Source organism: Leptodactylus fuscus, chromosome 3 (assembly GCF_031893055.1).
Source record: "Leptodactylus fuscus isolate aLepFus1 chromosome 3, aLepFus1.hap2, whole genome shotgun sequence".
NCBI classification, from domain to species: Eukaryota; Metazoa; Chordata; class Amphibia; order Anura; family Leptodactylidae; genus Leptodactylus; species Leptodactylus fuscus.
The window spans coordinates 136,579,739-136,599,970 of record NC_134267.1 but is presented as its reverse complement, the minus strand read 5'-3'; the positions used below and the strand labels follow the sequence as shown (position 1 = coordinate 136,599,970).

The following is a 20,232-nucleotide window of genomic DNA, read 5'->3' as shown; positions in this document are numbered from 1 at the left end:
AGGAACATACAGTAGATCCTTAGTTACCAAAACATATAACATGGTAATTGATGGAGAACATACAGGAGGTGAGTGATCACCTTCTGCTGCAACATGTCAGAGTGTCATAAACAGAGCAGCTTGCCAACATATTTCTCCTCTGGCATGGAAAGTAAAGCACCGAATATATTTATATTTATTAGGTTTATATGTGCGTTCATATGAAATAACTTATGTATTATAAAGCAGTTTATCCACATATAGTTTTAATGATGTGTTTCAGCATTGACCACAGAAGGAAACCACAGTAATGTAGATAGAAATGGGAAAGTATAGCACTGAAATCGAGCTTGGCTTTATGTGAATTGTTATCTGAAGCCAGCTGCCTCCTTTCTCCCGGGACGCTGTACTATTTGTGTGCTTCATGGACCTATAATTGGAAAGCAGTGTTAACAAGAAGTTATCTGTAGGACAGTCTGGGAGTGCTGGGACTCAAGAAGAACAGTGATAACTAACAAGTAACAAGATGGATCTCCTTCACCAAGGGTTTACTGTTTAAATGGATTCTGAAAAGAAAAATAAGTCCCTATTGGACGAGACGTTAAAAGAGACATGTACGGTAAGAATGACCACATATTGCTCTAGAAACATGTATATGTCTAAGTAAGCCAGGCAGCTGTTGTGGAGTGGGAGTTGTATTCGCTGCTCAGAAACTCCAGTTGTATACACCTGCTAGGGAATTGGATATTAGAGGCTGGGAACACAATACTGTCAGCTGTAGCTGTGTTTTATATATCTATTTATATATCTTATTAATATATCTTATATATCTATATTTATATAAGGTATAGGCAGAAGTAAGATCAATGCTGCAAAGAAAAAAATCTTTCAGAAATAGAAGCGTTAATAATTGTGTTGATTGCTTTAAAAAAACTAAGTGAATGAACAAAAGAGACATAAATGAAATCAATATTGGGTATGACCAAACTTTGCCCTCAAAACAACATCAATTCTTCTGGGTACACTTGCAGACAGTTTGTGTGGGTGAACTTGGCAGGGATGTTGCTGCAAACATCTTTGAGAACTAACCATATCTACCATAGACGTAGGCTTACTCAAATCCTTCTGTCTCCTTGTGTAATCCCAGACAGACTGAATGATGTTGAGATCAGGACAACAAATACTGATTTGATTTAGATTTCTTTTCTGTTCACTTTGATTTTTTTTTTTGTAGCATTTTCCCGTGACTGCCTAAAATTTAGCAAATTACTGTATGTTTACTTTGTGATTTCAGATGTTAAACGTACTCAAACTTAAAAATATCACATACTTAAAATTTACAAGTAATGTAGTTCATGTCTCCATGTTTTACTTCCCCGTTTGATACTTTTATATTGCAGTTTTTCTGTCATCATCGGCGTGTTTTTTTCCAGCACATACCCCACCTATCTCATGTTTCTTTTTAGGTTCCTTTCTCAACCTCAGATGTCATATTTATAGCTTGTTGTGAAAGCTCAGCTCTGACAGGAACCACTCTACATCAAACACAGCGGCTGGCTGTTTGTTTTCATTAGAGATTACGCGACCAGTTACTAAGTGGTTTCTGTCACATTTCAACAGTATGGGAATTTTATGAATTATTTATGTAACAATGATGTTCCCATTGTTACATCGCTTTTATTTTATCCCACCACAACATAACACTACTAGTTAAACCTGCCTATATCACCTTAACCCTACTGGTTAGTCCTATCTTGTTGTTCCTCATATGTCTACTTCTTAGAGTTGTGTTCCTCAACTTGTGGACTTCTAGCTGTTGCACAACAACATAGTGTGAACAATTCTTAGCTTGTTGCAACTGATGGTCAGTACTTTTAGGCTCTACCTTTGCTACTCTAGATGGTAGCAGTGACAAGTATTGCAGCGATTTACAGGGAAGCAAAAAGGAGAGATTGGAGTGGAGGCCCAAGATATTGTTCTCTGGTCTGGTCTGATCATGGAGGCTGCTGTTAAAGGGATTCTATCATTAGAATCCCTTTTTTCAGTACTACAATGTCAGAATAGCCTTAACCCCTTCCCGCCGATGGCATTTTTTGATTTTCGTTTTTCGTTTTTGACTCCCCTCCTTCTAAACCCCATAACTTTTTTATTTCTCCGCTCCCAGAGCCATATAAGGTCTTAATTTTTGCGGGACAAATTTTTCTTCATGATGCTACCATTAATTATTTTATATAATGTACTGGGAAGCAGGAAAAAAATTCAGAATGGGGTGGATTTGAAGAAAAAATGCATTTCTGCGACTTTCTTACAGGCTTTGGTTTTACGGCGTTCACTGTGCAGCCAAAATGACATGTCCCCTATATTCTGTGTTTCGGTACGGTTCCAGGGATACCAAATTTATATGGTTTTATTTACATTTTGACCCCTAAAAAAAATTCCAAAACTGTGTTAAAAAATTTTTTTTCTAAAAGTCGCCATATTTCGACGGCCGTACAGGAAAAATATTTTTATAGATTTGTAGAGCGGGCGATTTCGGACGCGGGGATACCTAACATGTATATGAAGAGCTCAACGGAAAAATGGCCTAAGTCCAAAAATCAATATTGTGAGAAAAACGAAATTTAAAGTTTTAGCCTAAAGCAAACGGGCATTATTGTGGAATATATCTATCCAATGTAATCAGCTAATGAACACCGTTAATCCTAATCATAAATTGTATTATTTATTAAAAAAATTGCAGCTTCATGTATAAATATTATTTATTTAATATTATTAATTAATTACTACTATTATTAAACGATGAAGAATAATAATTACCTGCCTCCCTTTTCGGCGCTAAATATGTGCAAAAGTCGATTTAGAGCCTTTTAAACAATAAGACAAAGTTTTTACACTAATATAAACAACAGACCGGAAGTCACGATTTCAATGAAAAAATGACCAACGAGAGTGAAGTAAGTAAGTTTGTATTGGACTTAGGCCATTATTTCATTGAATGTAAATTCTTCTGCATTGAAATATATGGACTTAGGTCATTAATCCTAGGTACCTTGTAAACCCAATGCATAGAACGAGGTACAAAGAAGCTTTCTAGGTAATAATTTGAAATATGACAAAATGTGGACTTAGGACATTTTTCCGTTGAGCTCTTCATATGTTTCACAGTTTTTAACTACTTTTATATGTGTTCTAGGGAAAGGGGGTGATTTGAACTTTTAATTCTTTTTATATTTTTTTATATATATTTTTTTTTTTTTGCATCTATTAGACCCCCTAGGGGTGTTGAACCCCAGGGGGTCTGATCACTAATGCAATGCATTACAATGCTAATGCATTGCAATGCATTGCAAAAAAGCATCCTTTCTTTTGCAGGCTGCATAGACCAGCCTGCAAAAGAGAGGATTTGCAGACAAGCCTGGGAGCCTGTACAAGGCTCCCGGCTGTCATGGCAACGGGATGTCAGCCCTGGAGCATGCTCCAGGAGCCGGCGATCCCGGCCAAAATGGCGGCGCCCATGCGCCGCCGGGAAAATGGCGCCTCCGGCGCCTTTGACCGCGGCACCGGAGGGGTTAATGCCTCCGATCGGTCCGGGGACCGATCGGAGGCATTAGAGCCGGTTGTCTACTGCTTAAAGCAGTAGACACCCGGCGGCTATGGCGGCCGCCCGGCTCCTGGGCGGTCGCCATAGTTACAGACCCGACATGCGCCGTACTATTACGGCGCATGTCGGGAAGGGGTTAAAGAGGTTGTCCCACCTGAAGGATATTATCTGTACTGGTAGCTTATGTAAATTGAAGACTTTTTCTAAAATATATTGCTTTAGAAATTCTGCTTTGTTTGCCTTTGTATGTTAATTTATTCCTCGCATTGTTTACACAGCATTGCTATAACTATAGACCCAGGAAATTGGACAAGTGACATCATTTACTCAGTGCCGGAAAGGCAATCCGTTCAGCTAATTGCAGTTTACTGATAAAGATGAGTCTGTTATCTCTCTATGTAAACAAACAGATAACACTGAGTCATTCTGTACAAGAATCTACATACTATCTGTTCTGCTTAAGTGTTCTGTGTCCAATTCAGCAGGAGGGGAGGGAGAGAAATACAAGAAGTGAGAAGCAGACACTACATACAGCCTGGCTGAAAGACTAAGATGGGAGAAACCCTAAGAAAGGCTATTCTTTCTCTACCTTTAGAATACTTCTCTGCGTCACCATTCCAGTGATTTTCTCTGTATGCAATGAGTCTCCAGACAGCACAGGTGGAGGTCCGCCTGTGTTCAAACAGCACAGGGGGTGTTCCTTGTGCTGCTTGAAGATTCTCCAGTGATGCCCTTCTTCTAAATTTCTGATATATATGTGTCCCACATATCTCTAAAATGAACCCCTCCAGACTCCTTTTTGTGGTCAATCCTACATCCAGCCAGCAGTGGCATTCACATCTAGGCTGTCAGTAGGGGTTGCGTTTTATGGAAACAGCAAAGTCCACTGTATCTGTGACTCCCATTCACTTCTATGAATAAGTTACAAAAACAGGGAAGCTCTAAAACTCTGATGGTAAACGTTAATGTAGGTGATCAAGTGCAGTACATTAAAGTACAAGTACAGTAATCCAAAGTAACCCATGTCCGCTATCCAATATGCAACATCATGTTATCACATATTATGACTTTTTGGTTATCCCAGTGCAAAATAACCATATTGGTTAATTTTGTCTTATCTATCAAATGTCTAGTTCTTTAAGCAGTGTTCTCCACCATAAGGTCCTCTAGAATTTGCAAAACTACAGTTTCTGCTATATTCTGACTGCATTCAAATTATGATTCTGTATTCAGCTACTGGTGTCTACTTGCCAGCACTATGATGGGAACAATAGTGTTGCTCCACTGTGGCTGGCACTGTACAGTACTTCTTCATGACCAACGCAACAATGTGTCCGGCCTGTCTTTTCCCACCCAGACACAAATCTCTGCAGGTCTTCTAAGGATGCCCATCAGTGAAAAAGGACATGGACACATCATTCATCACTGAAGTCCTCTTTACAGAAGTATATCATGGCAGTACAAAATATGCAATCCTTTCATGATAGAACATGTTACAGATGACTGGTTAGAATTAACAGTTGTAGTTAGGCAGTGTGTTCGATTGCAGAACACAGTGATGAACCACACTCTTCTGCTGTTGTATGGGATGCACTGCTCATCACTAGATAATGCATTTGCATAACCATCAGTATCATAGGATATCCTGTTCACAGAATAAGATGGCATTCTTGTGGAGGAGGAGGCTTTCCGCTTCCATCTTAAGCTGTCTAATGTACATTTAAGTTGGTTATGATTAGAGATGAGCAAACACCAAAATGTTCGAGGTTCGAAATCCGATTCGAGCAGTCGCTTACTGTTCGACTGTTCGAACGGGTTTCGAACCCCATTATAGTCTATGGGGAACATATACTCGTTAAGGGGGAATCCCAAATCCGTCTCTGGAGGGTCACCAAGTCCACTATGATACCCCAGGAAATGATGCCAACACCCTGGAATGACACTGGGACAGCAGGGGAAGCATGTCTGGGGGCATAAAAGTCACTTTATTTCATGGAAATCCCTGTCAGTTTGCGATTGTTGCAAGCTAACTTTTTCCCATAGGAATGCATTGGACAGCGCTGATTGGCCGAATTCCGTACTTTGGCCAATTAGTGCTGGCTCTGCTGGAGGAGGCGGAGTCTAAGATCGCTCCACACCAGTCTCCATTCTGGTCCGACCTTAGACTCCGCCTCCTCCAGCAGAGCCAGCGCTGATTGGCCGAATTCCGTACTCTGGCCAATCAGTGCTGGCCAATGCATTCTATTGGCGTGATGAAGCAGTGCTGAATGTGTGTGTTTAGCTCAACTACACCGGTGGAGTAGTTGAGCTAAGCACACAGATTCAGCTCTGCTTCAATCAGCGCTGGCCAATGCATTCTATTAGCTTGATGAAGCAGAGTGTGCACAAGGGTTCAAGCGCACACTCGGCTCTGATGTAGCAGAGCCGAGGCTGCACAAGGGTTCAAGCGCACCCTCAGCTCTGATGTAGCAGAGCCGAGGGTGCACTTGAACCCTTGTGCACCCTCGGCTCTGCTACATCAGAGCCAAGGGTGCACTTGAACCCTTGTGCACACTTGGCTCTGCTACATCAGAGTTGATGGTGCGCTTGAACCCTTGTGCACACTCTGCTTCATCAAGCTAATAGAATGCATTGGCCAGCGCTGATTGAAGCAGAGCTGAATCTGTGTGCTTAGCTCAACTACTCCACCGGTGTAGTTGAGCTAAACACACACATTCAGCACTGCTTCATCACGCCAATACAATGCATTAGCCAGTGCTGATTGGCCAGAGTACAGAATTCGGCCAATCAGCGCTGGCTCGGCTGGAGGAGGCGGAGTCTAAGGTCGGACCAGAATGGAGACTGGTGTGGAGCAATCTTAGACTCCGCCTCCTCCAGCAGAGCCAGCGCTGATTGGCCGAATTCCGTACTCTGGCCAATCAGCGCTGGCCAGTGCATTCTATTGGCGTGATGAAGCAGTGCTGAATGTGTGTGCTTAGCTCAACTACGCCGGTGGAGTAGTTGAGCTAAGCACACAGATTCAGCTCTGCTTCAATCAGCACTGGCCAATGCATTCTATTGGCGTGGTGAAGCAGTGCTGAATGTGTGTGTTTAGCTCAACTACGCCGGTGGAGTAGTTGAGCTAAACACACACATTCAGCACTGCTTCATCACGCCAATAGAATGCACTGGCCAGCGCTGATTGGCCAGAGTACGGATTTCGGCCAATCAGCGCTGGCTCTGCTGGAGGAGGCGGAGTCTAAGGTCGGACCAGAATGGAGACTGGTGTGGAGCGATCTTAGACTCCGCCTCCTCCAGCAGAGCCAGCGCTGATTGGTCAAAGTACGGAATTCGGCCAATCAGCGCTGGCCAATGCATCCCTATGGGAAAAAGTTTATCTCACAAAAATTACAATTACACACCCGATAGAGCCCCAAAAAGTTATTTTTAATAACATTCCCCCCTAAATAAAGGTTATCCCTAGCTATCCCTGCCTGTACAGCTATCCCTGTCTCATAGTCACAAAGTTCACATTCTCATATGACCTGGATTTGAAATCCACTATTCGTCTAAAATGGAGGTCACCTGATTTCGGCAGCCAATGACTTTTTCCAATTTTTTTCAATGCCCCCGTTGTCGTAGTTCCTGTCCCACCTCCCCTGCGCTGTTATTGGTGCAAAAAAGGCGCCAGGGAAGGTGGGAGGGGAATCGAATTTTGGCGCACTTTACCACGCGGTGTTCGATTCGATTCGAACATGGCGAACACCCTGATATCCGATCGAACATGTGTTCGATAGAACACTGTTCGCTCATCTCTAGTTATGATCAACACTATCCTCTACTCCAACCAGTGGTTCTTCTTCCAAACAGCTTAAGGCTGCAACTATGTTCCACCTCTAAAGAGACTCGTGAGATACAGTTTCCAGGAAGTACTTGAACACTGACTACAATAGATGGGTCTGAAGGCTGGCAGCAGGGAAGTCTCTTGGTCTCAGATACTTTGTGAGGTGGGTCCTGGAAAACAGTTCTTGGCAAATAGAATTCCTTCTCTCCTCCTGATACTAAGTTTGTGCAGAAGACAGGCTGATAATCCCTGTCTCAGGGCTGTCTCTGGCATATCTTGGGTTGTATGACTCCTCTCCCTTAGGGGCTGTTAGGAACATGATCGAGCTGGATGGTGACACTGCCCACAGTCACTGCAAACTGACTAGACTAACAGTCCTGCAGTGTCATCTTCTGGCACTCCTACCTCTTTTTTCTTCTTCTTTCAGCGACGCCCTGCGGTCTTGGCTCTTCCCCGACTTCATTTTCATCTTCTTCCGGCTGTTCAAATCCAATTGGTTGAAATCAGGTGCTCCCTCTGGAGCTACTGCGCACACTCTGGCGGCACTGCCATTGAGAAAAATGGCGCCAGAGTGTGTGCAGTAGCTCCGGAGGAAGCGCTACTGCGCACTCGCCAGATTTCAACCAATCGTATTTGAACCATTGGAAGAAGATAAAGATGAAGCCGGGAAGAGCCAAGACTGAAGGGCGTCACCAAAAGAAGAAGAAAGAATAGGTAGGCATGTCAGAAGAGGACTTCGTATCGTGCACGACCGTCCCCCCTTTCCCCCCGTGCATGCAAAGGTATGATTTACATATATGTTTTTATAGTTTTATTTTAAAACAGGCAGGGGGTTTAAAATAAGATTAGCTTATTAAAGCCTTTTTAAAGACAGCAGGAGTGATGCTGCTATTCTACTACTCCGTCCCTGTCCCCCCCCCCCCCGGAATAGCAACATCGCTCCTGCCGCTGCTGGCTTCATGCAGGGCAGGAGCATAGCGATGTCGCAGGCCCTGGCAGCTGTGCCGGTTTCTAACCCTCCCGGCATCCGGGTCTGTATTGGCGGCCCCTTCCCCCTAAAGTATCAACTACCCCCTCCCCCTGGACCGGTCCCCACCGGCCCCATACCTGTAAAGTTGCAGGCCGGCTCCTGCGTGGCAATATCACAGGAGCCGACCTGTTCGGGTGACAGCCGGGAACCTACTGAAGGCTCCCAGGCCTGTCATTGCTATGTTACTATTGCAGTTGGTCTATGACCAGCCGTAATAGTAATATACAGAATGTCTCATAGATGGCAATACAGTTGTATTGCCATCTATGGGACTTGCAATCTAATGACTGCAGGTTCAAGCCCCCTAGGGTGGGGTGGGGGCTAATAAAATAGTTTAAAAAAAAAGCTTTAAAAATATATAATAAAAAAATTAAATAAAGTTCTAAATCACCTCCTTTCCTTAGAATACATATAAAAGTAGAAAATCATATGTCAAACACATACATATTAGGTATCCCTGTGTCCGAAAATGCCCGGTCTACTAATAGTTTTCCTGTAAGGTGAACGTCAAAATCAAAACTGCCAAACCGCCAGGTTTTTTTTCACTGTTTTGCCTCTGATTTAAATAAAAGGTGATCTAAGCAATAGAGATGAGCGAACAGTGTTCTATCGAACTCATGTTCGATCGGATATTAGGCTGTTCGGCATGTTCGAATCGAATCGAACACCGCGTGGTAAAGTGCGCCATTACTCGATTCCCCTCCCACCTTCCCTGGCGCCTTTTTTGCTCCAATAACAGCGCAGGGTAGGTGGGACAGGAACTACGACACCGGTGACGTTGAAAAAAGTAGGCAAAACCCATTGGCTGCCGAAAACATGTGACCTCTAATTTAAAAGAACAGCGCCGCCCAGCTTCGCGTCATTCTGAGCTTGCAATTCACCGAGGACGGAGGTTTCCGTCCAGCTAGCTAGGGCTTAGATTCTGGGTAGGCAGGGACAGGCTAGGATAGGAAGGAGAAGACAACCAACAGCTCTTGTAAGAGCTAAATTCCAGGGAGAAGCTTGTCAGTGTAACGTGGCACTGACGGGCTCAATCGCCGCAACCCAGCTTTCCCAGGATCCTGAATGGAATACACTGTCAGTGTATTCCCGTATACCCGATATATACCCCGATACCCGTTCCAACGGTGTGCCCCCCCACCTTCACCCCAGAAATACCCTGCAAGTCCCCTAGCAATAGAATTGGGGCTATATACACCCACAATTTTTACTACTGGTATACAGTGCCATTGTCTGACTGGGAATTCAAAGAATATATTGGGAATACAAATACCCTCATTTCTTGCTACTGCCATATAGTGCCAGTTTCTGACTGGGAATTCAAAGAATATATTGGGGTTACGTGCACCCACAATTTTTACTACTGGTATACAGTGCCATTGTCTGACTGGGAATTCAAAGAGTATATTGGGAATACAAATACCCTCATTTCTTGCTACTGCCATATAGTGCCAGTTTCTGACTGGGAATTCAAAGAATATATTGGGGTTACGTGCACCCACAATTTTTACTACTGGTATACAGTGCCATTGTCTGACTGGGAATTCAAAGAATATATTGGGGTTATAAATACCCTCATTTCTTGCTACTGCCATATAGTGCCAGTTTCTGACTGGTAATTCAAAGAATATATTGGGGTTACGTGCACCCACAATTTTTACTACTGGTATACAGTGCCATTGTCTGACTGGGAATTCAAAGAATATATTGGGAATACAAATACCCTCATTTCTTGCTACTGCCATATAGTGCCAGTTTCTGACTGGGAATTCAAAGAATATATTGGGGTTACGTGCACCCACAATTTTTACTACTGGTATACAGTGCCATTGTCTGACTGGGAATTCAAAGAATATATTGGGGTTATAAATACCCTCATTTCTTGCTACTGCCATATAGTGCCAGTTTCTGACTGGTAATTCAAAGAATATATTGGGGTTACGTGCACCCACAATTTTTACTACTGGTATACAGTGCCATTGTCTGACTGGGAATTCAAAGAGTATATTGGGAATACAAATACCCTCATTTCTTGCTACTGCCATATAGTGCCAGTTTCTGACTGGGAATTCAAAGAATATATTGGGGTTACGTGCACCCACAATTTTTACTACTGGTATACAGTGCCATTGTCTGACTGGGAATTCAAAGAATATATTGGGGTTATAAATACCCTCATTTCTTGCTACTGCCATATAGTGCCAGTTTCTGACTGGTAATTCAAAGAATATATTGGGGTTACGTGCACCCACAATTTTTACTACTGGTATACAGTGCCATTGTCTGACTGGGAATTCAAAGAGTATATTGGGAATACAAATACCCTCATTTCTTGCTACTGCCATATAGTGCCAGTTTCTGACTGGTAATTCAAAGAATATATTGGGGTTACGTGCACCCACAATTTTTACTACTGGTATACAGTGCCATTGTCTGACTGGGAATTCAAAGAATATATTGGGGTTATAAATACCCTCATTTCTTGCTACTGCCATATAGTGCCAGTTTCTGACTGGTAATTCAAAGAATATATTGGGGTTACGTGCACCCACAATTTTTACTACTGGTATACAGTGCCATTGTCTGACTGGGAATTCAAAGAGTATATTGGGAATACAAATACCCTCATTTCTTGCTACTGCCATATAGTGCCAGTGTCTGACTGGGAATTCAAAGAATATATTGGGGTTACGTGCACCCACAATTTTTACTACTGGTATACAGTGCCATTGTCTGACTGGGAATTCAAAGAATATATTGGGGTTATAAATACCCTCATTTCTTGCTACTGCCATATAGTGCCAGTTTCTGACTGGTAATTCAAAGAATATATTGGGGTTACGTGCACCCACAATTTTTACTACTGGTATACAGTGCCATTGTCTGACTGGGAATTCAAAGAGTATATTGGGAATACAAATACCCTCATTTCTTGCTACTGCCATATAGTGCCAGTTTCTGACTGGGAATTCAAAGAATATATTGGGGTTACGTGCACCCACAATTTTTACTACTGGTATACAGTGCCATTGTCTGACTGGGAATTCAAAGAATATATTGGGGTTATAAATACCCTCATTTCTTGCTACTGCCATATAGTGCCAGTTTCTGACTGGTAATTCAAAGAATATATTGGGGTTACGTGCACCCACAATTTTTACTACTGGTATACAGTGCCATTGTCTGACTGGGAATTCAAAGAGTATATTGGGAATACAAATACCCTCATTTCTTGCTACTGCCATATAGTGCCAGTTTCTGACTGGTAATTCAAAGAATATATTGGGGTTACGTGCACCCACAATTTTTACTACTGGTATACAGTGCCATTGTCTGACTGGGAATTCAAAGAATATATTGGGGTTATAAATACCCTCATTTCTTGCTACTGCCATATAGTGCCAGTTTCTGACTGGTAATTCAAAGAATATATTGGGGTTACGTGCACCCACAATTTTTACTACTGGTATACAGTGCCATTGTCTGACTGGGAATTCAAAGAGTATATTGGGAATACAAATACCCTCATTTCTTGCTACTGCCATATAGTGCCAGTGTCTGACTGGGAATTCAAAGAATATATTGGGGTTACGTGCACCCACAATTTTTACTACTGGTATACAGTGCCATTGTCTGACTGGGAATTCAAAGAATATATTGGGGTTATAAATACCCTCATTTCTTGCTACTGCCATATAGTGCCAGTTTCTGACTGGTAATTCAAAGAATATATTGGGGTTACGTGCACCCACAATTTTTACTACTGGTATACAGTGCCATTGTCTGACTGGGAATTCAAAGAATATATTGGGAATACAAATACCCTCATTTCTTGCTACTGCCATATAGTGCCAGTTTCTGACTGGGAATTCAAAGAATATATTGGGGTTACGTGCACCCACAATTTTTACTACTGGTATACAGTGCCATTGTCTGACTGGGAATTCAAAGAATATATTGGGGTTATAAATACCCTCATTTCTTGCTACTGCCATATAGTGCCAGTTTCTGACTGGTAATTCAAAGAATATATTGGGGTTACGTGCACCCACAATTTTTACTACTGGTATACAGTGCCATTGTCTGACTGGGAATTCAAAGAGTATATTGGGAATACAAATACCCTCATTTCTTGCTACTGCCATATAGTGCCAGTTTCTGACTGGGAATTCAAAGAATATATTGGGGTTACGTGCACCCACAATTTTTACTACTGGTATACAGTGCCATTGTCTGACTGGGAATTCAAAGAATATATTGGGGTTATAAATACCCTCATTTCTTGCTACTGCCATATAGTGCCAGTTTCTGACTGGTAATTCAAAGAATATATTGGGGTTACGTGCACCCACAATTTTTACTACTGGTATACAGTGCCATTGTCTGACTGGGAATTCAAAGAGTATATTGGGAATACAAATACCCTCATTTCTTGCTACTGCCATATAGTGCCAGTTTCTGACTGGTAATTCAAAGAATATATTGGGGTTACGTGCACCCACAATTTTTACTACTGGTATACAGTGCCATTGTCTGACTGGGAATTCAAAGAATATATTGGGGTTATAAATACCCTCATTTCTTGCTACTGCCATATAGTGCCAGTTTCTGACTGGTAATTCAAAGAATATATTGGGGTTACGTGCACCCACAATTTTTACTACTGGTATACAGTGCCATTGTCTGACTGGGAATTCAAAGAATATATTGGGAATACAAATACCCTCATTTCTTGCTACTGCCATATAGTGCCAGTGTCTGACTGGGAATTCAAAGAATATATTGGGGTTACGTGCACCCACAATTTTTACTACTGGTATACAGTGCCATTGTCTGACTGGGAATTCAAAGAGTATATTGGGAATACAAATACCCTCATTTCTTGCTACTGCCATATAGTGCCAGTGTCTGACTGGGAATTCAAAGAATATATTGGGGTTACGTGCACCCACAATTTTTACTACTGGTATACAGTGCCAATTTCTAACTAGGAATTCAAAATGCGCAAGGCTCCCGGAAAGAGACGTGGACGAGGCCGTGGGCGAGGTCGGGGGAATGGTTCTGGGGAGCAAGGTAGCAGTGAAGCCACAGGGCGTCCCGTGCCTACTCCTGTGGGGCAGCAAGCATTGCGCCACTCCACAGTGCCAGGGTTGCTTGCCACATTAACTAAACTGCAGGGTACAAACCTTAGTAGGCCCGAGAACCAGGAACAGGTCTTGCAATGGCTGTCAGAGAACGCTTACAGCACATTGTCCAGCAGCCAGTCAGACTCTGCCTCCTCTCCTCCTATTACCCAACAGTCTTGTCTTCCTTCCTCCCAAAATTCCGAAGCTTTACAGAACAATAACCCAAACTGTCCCTGCTCCCCAGAGCTGTTCTCCGCTCCTTTCATTGTCCCTCAACCTGCCTCTCCACGTCACGATTCCACGAACCTAACAGAGGAGCATCTGTGTCCAGATGCTCAAACACTAGAGTCTCCTCCATCTCCGTTCGATTTGGTGGTGGATGACCAGCAACCCACCCTCATCGACGATGATGTGACGCAGTTGCCGTCAGGGCATCCAGTTGACTGGCGCATTGTGCGGGAGGAGGAGATGAGACAGGAGTTGGAAGAGGAAGTGGTGGATGATGAGGACACTGACCCGACCTGGACAGGGGGGATGTCAAGCGGGGAAAGTAGTGTGGATGTTGAGGCAGGTGCAGCACCAAAAAGGGTAGCTAGAGGCAGAGGCAGAGGTCAGCAGCTTAGGCGAAGCCAGGCCACACCCGGAATCTCCCAAGATGTTCCAGTTCGTACCCAGCCCCGAAAAACTCCCACCTCGAGGGCACGTTTCTCGAAGGTGTGGAGTTTTTTCAAGGAATGCGCCGAGGACAGATATAGTGTTGTCTGCACAATTTGCCTCTCGAAATTGATTAGGGGCTCTGAGAAGAGCAACCTGTCCACCACTTCAATGCGCCGTCATTTGGAATCCAAGCACTGGAATCAGTGGCAGGCAGCAACGGCAGGACAAAGGCCGCCTGCCGTTCACGCCACTGCCACTGCCTCTGCCTCTGCCTCTGCCACTGCCACTGCTGACTGTGCTGGCGATGCACTCCAGAGGACGAGCCAGGACACCACTTCATCTGCCTCCGCCACTTTGTTGACTTCTACCTCATCCTCCCCTGGTCCTGTCTTATCTCCTTCTCCTGCACCATCAAAGGCACCATCAGGCGTTTCTTTACAACAACCCACCATCTCTCAGACATTGGAGCGGCGGCAGAAATACACTGCTAACCACCCACACGCGCAAGCCTTGAACGCCAACATCGCTAAACTGCTGGCCCAGGAGATGTTGGCGTTCCGGCTTGTTGAAACTCCCGCCTTCCTGGACCTGATGGCAACTGCGGCACCTCGCTATGCCGTCCCTAGCCGTCACTACTTCTCCCGGTGTGCCGTCCCCGCCTTGCACCAGCACGTGTCACTCAACATCAGGCGGGCCCTTAGTTCCGCGCTTTGCACAAAGGTCCACTTGACCACCGACGCGTGGACAAGTGCATGCGGACAGGGACGCTACATTTCACTGACGGCACACTGGGTAAATGTAGTTGAGGCTGGGACTGCTTCCCAAACTGGCCCGGTGTACCTCGTCTCCCCGCCTAACATTCCTGGCAGGGACACGAGAAGAACACCCCCCTCCTCCTCCTCCTCTACCGCCTCCTCCTCCGCCTCCTCCTCCGCCACCGCCTCCTCCTCCGCTGTTAGATTGACCCCAGCTACGAGTTGGAAACGTTGCAGCACTGGCGTTGGTAGACGTCAGCAGGCTGTGCTGAAGCTGATCAGCTTGGGGGACAGACAGCACACTGCCTCCGAGGTGAGGGATGCCCTCCTCGATGAGACGGCAATATGGTTTGAGCCGCTGCACCTGGGCCCAGGCATGGTCGTTTGTGATAACGGCCGGAACCTGGTAGCAGCTCTGGAGCTTGCCGGACTCCAACATGTTCCATGCCTGGCCCACGTCTTCAACCTAGTGGTGCAACGTTTCCTAAAGAGCTACCCCAATGTTCCAGAGCTACTGGTGAAAGTGCGGCGCATGTGCGCCCACTTTCGCAAGTCGACAGTAGCCGCTGCTAGCTTAAAATCTCTCCAGCAACGCCTGCATGTGCCACAACACCGGCTTTTGTGCGACGTCCCCACACGCTGGAACTCAACGTTTCAGATGTTGAATAGAGTGGTTGAGCAGCAGAGACCTTTGATGGAATACCAGCTACAAAACCCTAGGGTGCCACAAAGTCAGCTGCCTCAGTTTCACATCCATGAGTGGCCATGGATGAGAGACCTTTGTGACATCCTACGGGTCTTTGAGGAGTCCACAAGGAGGGTGAGCTCTGAGGATGCGATGGTGAGCCTTACAATCCCGCTCTTGTGTGTTCTGAGAGAATCCCTGATTGACATCAGGGATAACTCAGATCACACAGAGGAGTTAGGGATAGCATCCGATCCGTCACAGCTGGAGAGTAGGTCCACACATCTGTCCGCTTCACTGCGTTTAATGGAGGAGGAGGAGGAGGAGGAGGAGGAGGAAGAAGAGTTGTCCGATGATGTGATGGTGATACAGGAGGCTTCCGGGCAACTTCGAATCGTCCCATTGTTGCAGCGCGGATGGGTAGACATGGAGGATGAGGAGGAAATGGAGATTGAACTTTCCGGTGGGGCCAGAGGAGTCATGCCAACTAACACTGTGGCAGACATGGCTGAGTTCATGTTGGGGTGCTTTACAACCGACAAGCGTATTGTCAAAATCATGGAGGACAACCAGTACTGGATCTTTGCTATCCTTGACCCCCGGTATAAAAACAACATCTCGTCTTTTATTCCGGTAGAGGGGAGGGCCAATCGCATCAATGCTTGCCACAGGCAATTGGTGCAGAATATGATGGAGATGTTTCCAGCATGTGACAGTGGCGGCAGGGAGGGCAGTTCCTCCAGTAGGCAACCAAGTTCTCACCGGTCCACACAAACGAGGGGCACACTGTCTAAGGTCTGGGACACCTTGATGGCACCCCCTCGCCAAAGTGCCGCCACGGAGGGTCCTAGTGTCACCAGGCGTGAGAAGTATAGGCGCATGTTGCGGGAATACCTTTCCGACCACAGCCCTGTCCTCTCCGACCCCTCTGCGCCCTACACGTATTGGGTGTCGAAGTTGGACCTGTGGCTTGAACTTGCCCTATATGCCTTGGAGGTGCTGTCCTGTCCTGCCGCCAGCGTCCTATCTGAGAGGGTGTTCAGTGCAGCCGGTGGCATCATCACTGACAAGCGCACCCGTCTGTCAGCTGAGAGTGCCGACCGGCTCACTTTGATAAAAATGAACCACCACTGGATAGAGCCTTCATTTTTGTGCCCACCTGTGTAAAGCACCCCAACATGAAACTCCATGTCTGTACTCAACCTCTCCAATTCCTCCGCATCCTCATACTCATCCACCATAAGCGTTGCACAATTCTGCTAATACTAGGCTCCCTCCAACATGATTTCCCCCAACTCTGCTGGTTAGAGGCTCCCTCCACCCTGATTTCCACCAACTCTGCTGGTTAGAGGCTCCCTCCACCCTGCTTTCCCACAACTCTGCTGGTTAGAGGCTCCTTCCACCATGAATTTGCCCAAACTGGGCTGTTTAGAGGCTCCCTCCACCATGAATTGGTCCAAACTGGGCTGGTTAGAGGCTCCCTCCACCATTAATTGGTCCAAACTGGGCTGGTTAGAGGCTCCCTCCACCATGAATTTGCCCAAACTGGGCTGTTTAGAGGCTCCCTCCACCATGAATTGGTCCAAACTGGGTTTTTTAGAGGCTCCCTCCACCATGAATTGGTCCAAACTGGGGTGGTTAGAGGCTCCCTCCACCATTAATTGGTCCAAACTGGGCTGGTTAGAGGCTCCCTCCACCATGAATTGGTCCAAACTGGGCTGGTTAGAGGCTCCCTCCACCATGAATTGGTCCAAACTGGGGTGGTTAGAGGCTCCCTCCACCATTAATTGGTCCAAACTGGGCTGGTTAGAGGCTCCCTCCACCATTAATTGGTCCAAACTGGGCTGGTTAGAGGCTCCCTCCACCATGAATTTGCCCAAACTGGGCTGTTTAGAGGCTCCCTCCACCATTAATTGGTCCAAACTGGGCTGGTTAGAGGCTCCCTCCACAATTAATTGGTCCAAACTGGGCTAATTAGAGGCTCCCTCCACCATGAATTGGTCCAAACTGGGTTTTTTAGAGGCTCCCTCCACCATGAATTTGCCCAAACTGGGCTGTTTAGAGGCTCCCTCCACCATGAATTGGTCCAAACTGGGCTGGTTAGAGGCTCCCTCCACCATGAATTTCCCAAAACTTGGCTGTTTAGAGGCTCCCTCCACCATTAATTGGTCCAAACTGGGCTGGTTAGAGGCTCCCTCCACCATGAATTGGTCCAAACTGGGGTTTTTAGAGGCTCCCTCCACCATGAATTGGTCCAAACTTGGCTGTTTAGAGGCTCCCTCCACCATGAATTGGTCCAAACTGGGGTGGTTAGAGGCTCCCTCCACCATTAATTGGTCCAAACTGGGCTGGTTAGAGGCTCCCTCCACCATTAATTGGTCCAAACTGGGCTGGTTAGAGGCTCCCTCCACCATGAATTTGCCCAAACTGGGCTGTTTAGAGGCTCCCTCCACCATGAATTTGCCCAAACTGGGCTGGTTAGAGGCTCCCTCCACCATGAATTGGTCCAAACGGGTTTTTAGAGGCTCCCTTCACCATGAATTGGTCCAAACTTGGCTGTTTAGAGGCTCCCTCCACCATGAATTGGTCCAAACTGGGGTGGTTAGAGGCTCCCTCCACCATTAATTGGTCCAAACTGGGCTAATTAGAGGCTCCCTCCACCATGAATTGGTCCAAACTGGGTTTTTTAGAGGCTCCCTCCACCATGAATTTGCCCAAACTGGGCTGTTTAGAGGCTCCCTCCACCATGAATTGGTCCAAACTGGGCTGGTTAGAGGCTCCCTCCACCATGAATTGGTCCAAACTGGGTTTTTTAGAGGCTCCCTCCACCATGAATTGGTCCAAACTGGGCTGGTTAGAGGCTCCCTCCACCATGAATTTCCCAAAACTTGGCTGTTTAGAGGCTCCCTCCACCATTAATTGGTCCAAACTGGGCTGGTTAGAGGCTCCCTCCACCATGAATTGGTCCAAACTGGGGTTTTTAGAGGCTCCCTCCACCATGAATTGGTCCAAACTTGGCTGTTTAGAGGCTCCCTCCACCATGAATTGGTCCAAACTGGGGTGGTTAGAGGCTCCCTCCACCATTAATTGGTCCAAACTGGGCTGGTTAGAGGCTCCCTCCACCATTAATTGGTCCAAACTGGGCTGGTTAGAGGCTCCCTCCACCATGAATTTGCCCAAACTGGGCTGTTTAGAGGCTCCCTCCACCATGAATTTGCCCAAACTGGGCTGGTTAGAGGCTCCCTCCACCATGAATTGGTCCAAACGGGTTTTTAGAGGCTCCCTTCACCATGAATTGGTCCAAACTTGGCTGTTTAGAGGCTCCCTCCACCATGAATTGGTCCAAACTGGGGTGGTTAGAGGCTCCCTCCACCATTAATTGGTCCAAACTGGGCTGGTTAGAGGCTCCCTCCACCATTAATTGGTCCAAACTGGGCTGGTTAGAGGCTCCCTCCACCATGAATTGGTCCAAACTGGGGTTTTTAGAGGCTCCCTCCACCATGAATTGGTCCAAACTTGGCTGTTTAGAGGCTCCCTCCACCATTAATTGGTCCAAACTGGGCTGGTTAGAGGCTCCCTCCACCATGAATTGGTCCAAACTGGGTTTTTTAGAGGCTCCCTCCACCATGAATTTGCCCAAACTGGGCTGTTTAGAGGCTCCCTCCACCATGAATTGGTCCAAACTGGGTTTTTTAGAGGCTCCCTCCACCATGAATTGGTCCAAACTGGGCTGGTTAGAGGCTCCCTCCACCATGAATTGGTCCAAACTGGGGTGGTTAGAGGCTCCCTCCACCATTAATTGGTCCAAACTGGGCTGGTTAGAGGCTCCCTCCACCATTAATTGGTCCAAACTGGGCTGGTTAGAGGCTCCCTCCACCATGAATTTGCCCAAACTGGGCTGTTTAGAGGCTCCCTCCACCATTAATTGGTCCAAACTGGGCTGGTTAGAGGCTCCCTCCACAATTAATTGGTCCAAACTGGGCTAATTAGAGGCTCCCTCCACCATGAATTGGTCCAAACTGGGTTTTTTAGAGGCTCCCTCCACCATGAATTTGCCCAAACTGGGCTGTTTAGAGGCTCCCTCCACCATGAATTGGTCCAAACTGGGCTGGTTAGAGGCTCCCTCCACCATGAATTTCCCAAAACTTGGCTGTTTAGAGGCTCCCTCCACCATTAATTGGTCCAAACTGGGCTGGTTAGAGGCTCCCTCCACCATGAATTGGTCCAAACTGGGCTGGTTAGAGGCTCCCTCCACCATTAATTGGTCCAAACTGGGCTGGTTAGAGGCTCCCTCCACCATGAATTTGCCCAAACTGGGCTGGTTAGAGGCTCCCTCCACCATGAATTGGTCCAAACTGGGTTTTTTAGAGGCTCCCTCCACCATGAATTTGCCCAAACTGGGCTGGTTAGAGGCTCCCTCCACCATGAATTGGTCCAAACTGGGCTGGTTAGAGGCTCCCTCCACCATGAATTTGCCCAAACTGGGCTGTTTAGAGGCTCCCTCCACCATTAATTGGTCCAAACTGGGCTGGTTAGAGGCTCCCTCCACCATGAATTTGCCCAAACTGGGCTGTTT

At 46.1% G+C, this 20,232-nt stretch overlaps 1 protein-coding gene across 4 annotated transcripts in view; it reads left to right on the top strand.

Moving 5' to 3' along the window:
* Positions 1 to 437: 437 nt before the first annotated feature.
* The window catches only part of MLIP (muscular LMNA interacting protein), a 189,333-nt gene continuing 169,538 nt past the window's right edge, over positions 438 to 20,232 (top strand). For all 4 annotated transcript variants that reach the window (XR_012715333.1, XM_075268378.1, XM_075268376.1 and 1 more), the window contains exon 1: positions 438 to 598. Coding sequence is in view for 3 of the 4 variants with exons in the window: in XM_075268378.1 (XP_075124479.1) it covers positions 539 to 598 (60 nt within the window). In the remaining variant the exon portion in view is untranslated. The remainder of the gene's footprint in view (positions 599 to 20,232) is intronic.